Raw genomic sequence first — 12,088 nt, forward strand, 5'->3', positions numbered from 1 at the left:
TCCTTGATTTACAAGTCATTTTGTTTTGGGGATCTAGAAGTATGTACTGAATTAAGCTCCATTGGGTATGATTTTGTATGCTCAGGGCAAACTCTTACACTGTTATCCCTAACTTGGGTAAGATGAATGCCGTATATCCCTCCTATCTTTGAGCTATTCTCCTTTTTTTATACAGATTAATTTAAAAAGTACTTTTAACTTTCATAGTAGCATCAGATATCCTATTGTCAATGTATAAAACATTGTAAAATCATTAGCCTGTATTTTGAAAGACTGTTTCTTAGTTTACTATATTGAGACACTGTATATTAGGAAAAAAATTCTTATTAAGTGTATTTTTAAGTGGACACTAACTTAAATACATTTGTTTACATCTTGTTTTACATTTTAGCTTAAAGACAGTAATCACTATTAATATGGAGTTGGCAAATTCAGATAGTTTCAGGTTGACAAATTGTATGTGTGTATAGATGATAGATATAGATAGCATTCTGTATATTTATGTGTGTAATTAAAGGGAAATAGTGAAGTTTTAAGAGAAATGCATGTTCATATATAGTTATGGATATGTTTGCAGATAAGTAGATCAGTATTCCAAAACACTGATCGTTTCATTTTTTATTAATGTACATTCATTCATATTTGCAGATAAATAACTAACCTAGAAGGAAAAAAAGGGAAGTTACTTTACCTGCACAAACTCTTATTCCTTTACCGATATTTTCTACACTATCACCATTTCAGTAATGAAAATAAATATGAATAGAGAAAAGTTTAAGGTTTGTGTCATACCTGTTTCTCAGATGACTTTAAATAGAAGTTTGAAAATATTTAAAGATTTGCAAATATAAGTGAAAATTTAAAAGTACATTGACACTGCGGGAAAAGTAGGTCAACCAGAAGTTCACAGGGTACATTTTTAATTAATGAGTTTGGTAGGATCTGTATTTCAGAGTTTGGAGGTTATGCCATTCACTGAGGTGAGGAACAGCAGGCAGAGAGCCGTCTTTCTGGGTAAAGATCATGAATTGATTATAAACATCGGAGGCATCTTTGAAGTGTCTGAGTTAAAGGTATTAAAGAAGCAATTGTGTATACACAGAATTTGTGGTCAGAATAGAGTTCTAATAGGCTTGGTTAGTATGTCCTCACTAAAGTAAGCATATTTGAGGGTGGAGAAGAGGGGTTGTTAAATTTTTCTTGCTGATAGTTAGTTTGAGGCTGTTTTTAAGTGGGAAATGCCAATGAAACCAAGCTATAGACACACTGAGGTACAGAAAATTATCTTGCACCTAAGATGATGACTTTATTTCTATAAAATAAGTTTCTTTTTTTTATTGTGTGACTGAGTTGTAAACATAGAAACTGACTAGTTTCTTTCCTTCATCCGTTTCCATTATAAATTTGTAATCTTATGGATGAAGATCTGATTAATGGGTGAATACCATAATATTCCTTTATTTCATAGCCATGAAGCTCATGACTGCATTGGTGAATGTTGCCTTAAACCTCAGTATTCATCAGGATAATACACAAAGACAATATGAAGCTGAGAGAAATAAAATGATTGGGAAGAGAGCCAATGAAAGATTGGAGTTACTTCTTCAGAAACGCAAAGAGGTAAGTTTCATGTTTCATATTCTCTATAAAAAGGTGTATGTGTATTTTTAATCTTACTTATTTAAGTTAGATTGTGTAATCTCATACTTTTCAAATTAATCTGGAATGTTCAGCCAGTGATTATCTGAGTGCTGTCTGAGTGCTTTCTCCATGACTTTCATGTGTGTCTATATTTATTCTTTCTTTGAAGACACCAATCATATTGGATTTGGAGCCCACCTTACTCCAGAATGACCCCATCTTAACTAATTATATCTGCAGAAGAAAATCCTCCTTTCAAAAGAAGATAATCTGGGGGTTAGGTAACTGAGGATTATCAGGCGATGAGTTCAGGAAACATAATAAATACTAAGGTCGGAGCTGGGGATCAGCAAAGCTGCATTTCCAAAAGAAAGCCAAAGACTACTTATTAGTTAATAAATAAGGCATTCCTGTAAATAAGGTTGGTCCCAGCTTTACATTGAAATTTCCATATATATGCTAAAAGTGTTTCAAACTGGCTTTTTAGTAGGTAACAATTTTATTTGCCCATTAGGAAATAAAATTTTAAATCTAGAATATTAGTCTGTATTTTAACTTGAAAAAAGAATAATACCATTGCTGCATATAAATTATCAATGAATAATGGGTTATAATAGACATCAGGAAGCAGCAAACTTATGCCTAAATTATTGCCCATACTGTATGAGAGTGTTAAGATTGCTATCACAGATACCACAAACTGAGTGGCTTACAGAACAGAAATTATAGTCTCACAGTTCTGTAAGCTAGAAGTTGAAGATAACTCCAGTTTCTCCATGACTTTATGTGTGTTTGTCCCTAAATTTCTCCTTTCTATAAAGATACCAATCATCTTGGATTGGAGGCCCACCCTGCTCTAGAATGACACCATCTAACTAATTACTTAATCTAACCTAACTAATTGCTTTTGCCACAATCCTATTTTCAAGTAAGGTTTGAGGTGTACTGGAGCATCAGGACCTATTTTCAAATAAGGTTTGAGGTGTACTGGGGCATCAGGACTTCCATCATATGGATTTCTAAGGAACACAGTTTAAAATCATACATACCACACTTGAAATACTGTGAAAGTAAGTTTTGGAATTGTGCATCAGTAAGTACTACTAACCAAACTGTATACCTCTTATGAATTAATTTTTTATGTAATAAATACAGCAAGAGTAATTTTTAAAACTTACGGTATGATACAGTAATTTGATGGTTTACTATGTAAGTATTCCCAGTCTTATTTCCATAAACCTAAAATAAAGCATACAGCAAAAGAATAAGTCAGAAAGTATTTTATTCTCACATTCTTATATGTAATAAAAGCAAATATTTCCTTTTTTTTTTTTTTTTAAGATTTGTTTATTTATTTGACAGAGAGAGAAAGAGCACAAGTAGGCAGAGCAGCAGGGAGAGGGAGAAGCAGGCTCTCCACTGAGCAGGGAGCCCGATGCAGGACTGGATCCCAGGACCCTGGGATCATGACCTGAGCCGAAGGCAGCCACTTAACCGACTGAGACATCTAGGCGCCCCTAAAAGCAAATATTTCACTGAGTATTACCACAGAACAAAGTATAATAAGAAATACCACTTGGAATATAATTTTGTATCAGTGCTGTTATTCCTGTTGAGCAATGAATAAGCTCAAGCTTTAATTCTAATCAGTAGTATTGCCTGAATTTTTTTATCATTGCTGCACTGTTTAATTGTGTTGCTGCATTCCACTGCTAATGACAAAGATCCTTCCTATCTTCTGCTCTGCCATCTATATTGGGAACTTGGCCTACTCTCAGTTATGGACTAAATAGTTGGAGAGTATTATTTGGATACTTCAGATAGAATAGTAACTTTCTCTTACAGTGGCAAATATCATAATTAAAGCTGACCTATTACCAAGAGTGGCAAAACAAGCCAGAGACCTGACTTTGTTGGAAGAGGTATAGAAATTGAAGCTTCTTCCCAAAGCAGGTCATATTTTGGGGATTGGAATCTGGCCACAGTTAGCCACATCACTCCTTGTTAGTCACTGCGTGTATATGTAAAGAGAGACAAAGAGGTTCTAAAGTCAGTATAGTAAAGCTGTTGAAGTAATACAAGAGTACTCGTAATTTCCGACATCTGTTGAATAATAAGTTAGAAAAAGCATTGATAATTACCAAGAATGAGAAGAACCAGGAATTAAAAATAACTGAAACTGTACATTTCAGATAAAATCAGGATTTAATTTTTTTCTTTTCATTTCAGCTACAGGAAAACCAAGATGAAATTGAAAATATGATGAACTCTATTTTTAAGGGTATATTTGTTCATAGATACCGGTAAGGAATTTTATATATCACTTTAGATTTTTCACTTAAATAATTGATTGCTTCTTTGTAGTCCTAGATAATTATAAAAATATGAAACTCCCATATTACTTGCTTTGTTTTCTGGCAAATAGTTTTGGCTATAAAGGCTAAATAAATATCATACTGTTGTTGTGTAGGAAATTGTATCACTCTTGCAAATTCAGAACATATACAGAGGCATTCAATGTACTTACATTTGTACTAATGGAATAGTAGTTAATATGATATTATGAAGTTAATATGGCCTTAGGAAAATGTGATTGTCTTGGTATTTGAAAAAAAAATTAATACCCTACTTCCTGTCTGTGATACTCATCTTGTTCTGTGGTCATATTAACCCAGTAGTCTTTTAAAAATACCTCTGTGACAGAAAAGGGCACCTCTGTAAATATCAAGAGCTCTTCTTTACCTTCAGCTATACAGATGAAAATAGAAACAAAGCATTTACAAAGTATTCTTGTCATATTCCATGACAAACAAGTTTAGTTTATCTTTCTCTGAACTTTAAGATTACTAATACATTATTGAATGGCATATTTCACAATGAATGAATCATATACATATACGTGTTACTTTCTGTTAATTAGGCATGATATGATATGATATGTTTAGGTAGATAAACACAGATAATAGAAGAACTATTTTTAGACACATTTGAGATTTTAACTGGCCAGTTAATTTGAAGTTAGTTAAAACAAGGAAATCTATTTTTTAAAAAAGAAAAAATGTAATTTTGATAATTTAACTTAAACATTTTGTTTTAATTCAAAACATAAAAAGATGTTTTGATCTTCTTGGTATTTGTTCAAATAAGAACAAAACACTAACTCAAAAAGATATATGCACCCCTGTGTTCTTTGCAGCATTATTTATTACAGCCAAGATATACAAACCTATAGATGGATGAGTGGATAAAGAAATTGTATATGTGCTTGTATATATACAATGGAATATTATTCAGCCATTAAAAATAATGAGATCTTGCCATTTGCAACAGTTGGATGGACCTTAAGAGCATTATGCTAAGTAAAATAAGTCAGGCAGAAAAAGATAAATATTGTGATATATATGGACTCTTGAAACAAAAAACACACTCATAGATACAGAGAACAGATTGGTGCTTGCCCAAGTCAGGATACGTGGGAGAAATGGGTGAAGAGGGTCAAAAAGCAAGAAGAAAAAAAAATACGGTGCACTACTCAACAACCCAGAAAATAGTTGATTGTTATCTAGTAATTTGTGGTTATCTTCTATATTATTAGGAAATTTAGGCAAGTTTAATAAACTTGCACTGAACTTCCTTAATGGGTAATAGAACTTCTAGAAAAAAACCTGGAAGATGGAAATACACCAGGAAATTCTGTTCAATAACTGATTAAAAAAAGATACTGAGAGAGACTGTAGAACCTGATAGGGACACATAACCCTTCCCCACCCCCACCCCCACAAGTCCTCACACATACACGTCCTAAAGTTGGAGATATCTGCAATTTGGGGAACTAGTTCAACCAATAAAAAAAGTAAAAACCACCTGTCTTTTTAGGAAACTTAAAAATAAGAAAACAGAACTGTTTATATTTACAAATTTACCATATTCAGCTCTCATACTTGAGTTTCTGTTACCATTTTATTTCAGCCTATTCTAATTTTTGTTTATCTGAAAACTACTTTATTTCACCTAAAAAAAAAAAAATAGGGCCAACGCCTTTACTTCGAGTATGGAATGTTTAGAGTTTCATATCCTCTTTTTTGCATAAACTACACATTCTATGAATTATTGAAAAATTAATTTTTTGAATTTTTAAAAAATTTTAATTATTTTTGAGAGAGAGAGAGTGTACATAAGCAGTAGGGAGAGGGGAGAGGGATAGAAGCAGACTGCCTGTTGAGCAGGGAACCTGATCCCAGGACCCTGAGATCATGACCTGAGCCGAAGGCAGACACTTACTGCCTGAGCCACCCAGATGCCCCCTGAAAAATTAATTTCTAAAAAAGCAAGTTCTTCCACATACCTGTCATGCAGCCTTTTTTTTTAAATTACAACTTGATAGAGGTTTAATTTACATAAAACAAATTACACGATGTGATAGTGATTTATAAGAAATACATATCTTGTCATTTCGAATTTTCAGTCCTACCCCCAGGCTCTGAGGAGTGGAGGAGGGCTGGAGATTGAATCAGCTGTTTGCAGTGACATAGTTAATAATGAATATGCAGTGAAGCCTCCATAAAAACCCATAGGATTGGGTTCAGAGACCTTCTGGGTTGTTGAACACATGGAGATGTGAGGAGAATAACACACCTGAAGAGGGCTTGAAAGCTCTGTTCCCCTTTCCTGCACATTGCCTTATGTATCTCTTAATCTGGCTATTGATTCAAATTCTTTATCATATCCTTCAATGAACTGGTAAATGTGACTAATTGTTTCCCTGTGTTCTGTGAGCCACTCTAGCATATTAAAAGAACCTAAGGAGAGGTTGCCTGGGTGGCATAGTTGGTTAACCATCTGACTCTTGGTTTTGGCTCAGGGTGATCTCAGAGTGGTGAGATTGAGTTGGGCTCCATAGTCAGCACAGAGTCCACTGGTAATTCTCTCTCCCTTCTGCTTGCTCTTGTGCTCTCTCTGTCTTTCCCTCTCAAATAAATCTTAAAAAAACAAAAAACAAAAACAAACCTAAGGAGCAGGTGGTTGGAACCTCCAATCTGTAGCCCATGGGTCAGAAGCATAGGTAACAAAAGCCTGGGGCTTCAGACTGCCATGTAAATTGGGGGAGTAGAGGACAGTCTTGTAGGACTGAGCCCTTTATCTGTGGAATCTGATGCTGTGTTCAGGTAGAGAGTGTCAGAATTGAGCTGAATTCTCAGAAACTAGTAGGTACTATTGTGTGTGTGCGCACCTGCGTGTGTGTATGCACGCGTGTGCGCGCGTGCGCGCAAGAGAAACCCATGCCCCGTATTCAAATTGGGCCCAGGAATACAAAAAGAGTTGGTATCCAGACAACAATTAAGTGCATAAGTTGATGAGTTTTGACATGTATATATAGTTTTAGAACTACTACAGGCAAGATAATGAATATATCCATCATCCTTAGAAATTTTCTCTTGCCATTTTGTAATTCCTCCCAGCCTTGCCAGTCTCCCCCACCTCCATCCTCAAGCAGTTCTTGATTTGCTAACTGATTTGTTTATACTTTTAAGGATTTCGTAAAAATGGAATTGTACAATATGTGCTCCTGATTTTTGTTATTTTTGTCTTTATCTGACTTTTTTCATGAAGCAAAATTAGTCTTTCATCATTAAGACTGTTAAAATGTAAGTTTTTCATAGATGCCCTTTATCAGGTTGAGGAAATTTCCCTTCTATTCTTTTTCTGAGGTTTTTAATTAGAAATGGATCTTGAATTTTGTCAAATGCTTTTCTACATCTGTTGAGATCAGTATCTGCAGTTTTTCTTTTCTAAGACTGTTAATATGAATTGAGTTAGTTGAATTTCAAATGTTAGCCTTTAATTCTTGAGATAAATTCCTCATAGTCCTGTTGTATTATTCTTTCTATATATTGTTGCATATGGTTTTCTGAATTTTCCTAAGAATTTTGCTGCTTTGCTCAAGAGAGATATATCTCTTAACTTTTTTGTTTTTATCAAATGTCTCTGACTGCTTTTGAACCACAGTAATGCTCGCTTTTTTGAATGAGTTGCAGTGTATTTTCTCCTTTTTAATTTTCTGGAAGAGTTTAATAGTATTGTTAATATTTTTCTTCAGATAGGTATTATACCATTGTTGCGGCCTAGAATTTTCATTGTAGGGATTTTTTGAGTGCAAATTAAATTTCTTTAATAGATACAAGGCTGTTCATTTTATATCTTACAAGAAAATGATACATTGATCTAAGTTATTAAATTATGTCCCACAACTGTCAACATAAAGTTGTTCATAGTATTTGTGGTTTCACATCTCTTGTATCAATTGTATTTATTTTTCTTAAAAATTGAGATTTGGGGAGGAGGAGTTAAGATGGTGGAGGAATAGGGGAACCTTAAGTTTGCCTCCTCCCTTGAACATAGACAGATAAATATCAAGTCATTATGAATACCCAAGAAATTAATCTGAGGACTGAGAGAACAGAACTACAAGTCTTACAAGTAGAATCGTGGAAGGTAGGAGCTCTGAAGAGTTGATTTGGGGGATATAAGAACTATTGGTGCTGCAGAGGGGAGGGATCCCTGCTTATGGAGACTACTACAAGGTATTATAAGCAGAAATCTGAAGTTTTAGAAGGCTGTCATCACAGGAGTCATGCCTGCCTTAGTGGTGCTCCTGTGGGGAGGGAGGGCAGAGACCCATGAGTAGGCAGCATATTCTGAGGATACCCTAGGTCACACAGAAAGTTTCCCTACTTGGAGTGCATTTGGTACCGGTGCCATTGATCTGCCCCCTTCCCCAACATAGGAACAAAGACCCCAGAGCAACAAACCTTGCTTCCAGGTTTGTGCTCCAATTTACCATAAACTCCTAACTACTGTGTGGTCAGCTGACTGTTTTCTGGGACCAGCCAGCACTGGCCACAGCACAATAAGACCGTCCTCCAGATCAGCACAGGTCCCTGCCTGGGGGAGGGAGGGTGGTCTCTGAAGTTTGGGGTTTTATGGGCCCAGCATGCTTCCGCTGTGAAGTTTGGGGTTTTAAAACACAACTTCACCTGAAGTAAAACACAAGAGTGCGGTGCCAGCTGACATGTGGAGAGCTCAGGCACAGAGAGGCTGACGGGATCTGATGGAAGCTGGGGACACAGGAAGGGTGATTGTTTGCTCCTCTATAAGGGCTTCCTGAGGAGTGGCTGGCTTGAGCTCTGCTCTCCTGAAAAAAGACAGCAGGGCAACGCCATTTCCACCCCACACCCGCAAGCACTGACCAACCTCAGTGAGAAAAACAGTGCCACCAAGGAGAGGCCTGAGCCACGTAAACCAAGTCCTGCACCCCGCCCCCTACCCCCCCCCAACAATTCTACAAGTGCATCTTCACTAGGTCAAATCCCCCCTGAGAATCCAGAGTATCAAGCCCCTCCTTGAAAAGACCAGCACAAACCCCTACCCATATGAAGTCTGCTGATCATAGAGTGCTAAAAAGTTTTAGCTTTGGGAGAAATAGGATCTAGCTTCCTTTTTTGTTTGTTTAAATTCAATTAATTAACATGCAGTGTATTATTAATTTCAAAGGTAGAGTTCATTGATTCTTCAGTCTTACATGCTCATTATATCATGTGCCTTCCTTAATGTCCATCACCTAGTTACCACATCCCCCCCCCCCCGACCTCCTCCTCTCCACCAACCCTCAGCTTGTTTCCTTTGGTAAAGAGAGTCTTATGGTTTGTACTCGTCTCTAATTTCTTCTTGTATTTTTTTCCTTTCTTCCCCTATGATCTTCTGTTTTGTTTCTTAAGTTCCATATATGAGTGAGGTTATATGATAATTGCCTTTCTCTGATTGACTTATTTCTTAGCATAATACCCTCTAGTTCTATCCACGTCATTGCAAATGGCAAGATTTCATCTTTTTGATGGCTGAGTAGTATTCCATATATATGCATATATATATGCATATATATATATTCCATTCATATATATATGTATATGAGTGTGTGTATGTGTGTATCCCTGTGTCTTCTTTATTCATTCATCAGTTGTTGACACTTGGTCTGTTTCCATAGTTTGGCTACTGTAGACACTGGTGCAGTAAACATTAGGGTGCAGATGCCCCTTCAGATCATTACATTTCTGTCTTTGGGGTAAATACCCAGTAGTGCAATTAGATAAGCTCTATTTTCAGCTTTTTGAAGAACCTCCATACTGTTTTCCAGAGTGGCTACACCAGCTTGCATTCCCTCCCACAGTGTAAGAGATTTCCCCTTTCTCTGTATCCTTGCCAACATCTGTCCTTTCCTGACTTGTTAATTTTGGCCATTCTGACCGGTATGAGATAGTATCTCATTGATTTCGATTTGTGTTTTTTTTTTTTTTAAGTATTTATTTATTTGACAGAGAGAGATCACAAGTAGGCAGAGGCAGGCAGAGAGAGAGGGGGATGCAGGCTCCCTGCTGAACAGAGAGCCTGATGCGGGGCTTGATCCCAGGACCCTGAGATCATGACCTGAGCTGAAAGCAGAGGCTTAACCCACTGAGCCACCCAGGCACCCCTGTATTTTTCTAATGTTGAGTGATGTTGACCATTTTTTATGTGTCTATTGGCCATTTGTATTGTCTTCTTTGGAGAAATGTTTTCTGCCCATTTCTCGATTAGATTATTTGTTCTTTGGGTGTTGAGTCTGAGAAGTTCTTCATAGATTTTGGTTACTAGCCCTTTATCTGATAGGACATTTGCAAATATCTTCTCCCATTCTGTTCGTTGTCTTTTGGTTTGTTAGAATACTCATGAAGGAAATTGAGGAAGACACAAAGTAATGGCAAAACATTCCATGCTCATGGATTGGAAGAACAAATATTGTTAAAATGTTTTTGCTGCCTAGAGCAATGTATACATGCAACCAAAATACTATCAAGTTTTTTACAAAGCTGGAATAATCCTAAAATTTGTATGGAACCAGAAAAAAATCCAAATAGCCAGAGGAATATTAAAAAACAAAACCAAAGCTGGTGGCATCACAATTCTGGACTATAATCAACAAGACAGTATAGTACTGGCACAAAACAGGCACATAGATCATCAGAACCCAGAAGTAGACCCTCAAATCTGTGGTCAGCTAACCTTCGACAAAGCAGGAAAGACTATCCAGTAGAAAAAGGACAGTCTCTTCAACAAAGAGTTGGGAAAACTGGACAGCAACATGCAGAAGAATGAAACTGGACCATATTTTTACACCATATACAAAAATAGACTCAAAATGAACGAAAGACCTATTTTTAAAATTTTCTTAATTTAATCTTTTTAATTTGCATTTTTAAAAAAATTTTTAATGTTTTTTCTTGTGATGAAAACTTTTTTCTTAATATTTTATTTATTTGAGGGGTTCCTGGGTGGCTCAGTGAGTTAAAGCCTCTGCTTTTGGCTCAGGTCATGATCCCAGGGTCCTGGGATTGAGCCCCACATCGGGCTCTCTGCTCCGCAGAGAGCCTGCTTCCTCCTCTCTCTCCCTGCCTGCCTCTCTTGCCTACTATAATCTCTGTCTGTCAGATAAATAAATAAAATGTTAAAAAAAAAAAAAGATTTTACTTATTTGAGAGAGCGTGAGTAGGATTGAGGGTCAGAGGGAAAGGGAAAAGTAGACTCCCCCACTGAGCAGGGAGTCCAGTGCAGGGCTTGGTCCTAGGACCCCGAGATCATAACCTGAGCTGAAGTCAGACGTTTAACCAACTAAGCCACTCAGACACCCATATTTTTGTATATATATTAATTTTATCTTTCAGGTCTAGCTTTCTTTAACAAGCAGAACAAAACACTCCTAGAATCTAGATTTGTTTTCCTGAAAAAAATGACAAGATGGAGGAATTCACCCAAAAAGAAAGAACAGGAAGTAGAAGTAATGGCCAGGGATTTAATTAATACAGATACAAATAATATTTGAACTAGAATTTAAAACAACAATTATAACTAGCTCAGCTTGAAAAAAGTATAGAAGACACTAGAGAATCACTTATTGCAGAGATAAGCAACCAAAGATCTAGTCATGCGAAAATTAAAAATGCTATAACCGATGTGCAGACCCAAATAGATGTCATAACGATGAGGATGGATGAATCAGAGGACTAAATCAGTGATATAAAAGATAAAATTATGGAAAATAATGAAACTGAAGTGATGAGGGAAAGAAAGGTATTGGATCACAAAGGTAGACTCAGGGAACTAAGTGACTTCTTAAAACATAATAGCATTCATATCACAGATGTCCCAGAAGGTGAAGAAAGAGAAAAAAGGGCAGAAGGTTTATTTGTGCAAATTATAGCTGAAAACTTCCCTAATCTGGGGAATGATACAGACATCAAAATCCAAGAAGCACAGAGAAGTCCTACTAAATTCAACAAAAGCTGGCCATCACTTAGATATATCATAGCTAAATTCACAAAATACACATACAAAGACAGAGTCCTGAAAGCAGCAG

The 12,088-nt window shown here is 36.3% G+C and overlaps 1 protein-coding gene across 1 annotated transcript in view; it reads left to right on the forward strand.

Moving 5' to 3' along the window:
- STAG1 (STAG1 cohesin complex component) overlaps positions 1-12,088 on the forward strand; it is a 421,265-nt gene that overhangs the window by 263,151 nt on the left and 146,026 nt on the right. The window contains exons 8-9 of the mRNA XM_080804269.1: positions 1,469-1,620; positions 3,871-3,944. Coding sequence (XP_080660395.1) covers positions 1,469-1,620; positions 3,871-3,944 — 226 coding nt within the window. The remainder of the gene's footprint in view (positions 1-1,468; positions 1,621-3,870; positions 3,945-12,088) is intronic.

Source organism: Martes martes (assembly GCF_963455335.1).
Source record: "Martes martes genome assembly, chromosome: 1".
In the NCBI taxonomy this organism is placed as follows: Eukaryota; Metazoa; Chordata; class Mammalia; order Carnivora; family Mustelidae; genus Martes; species Martes martes.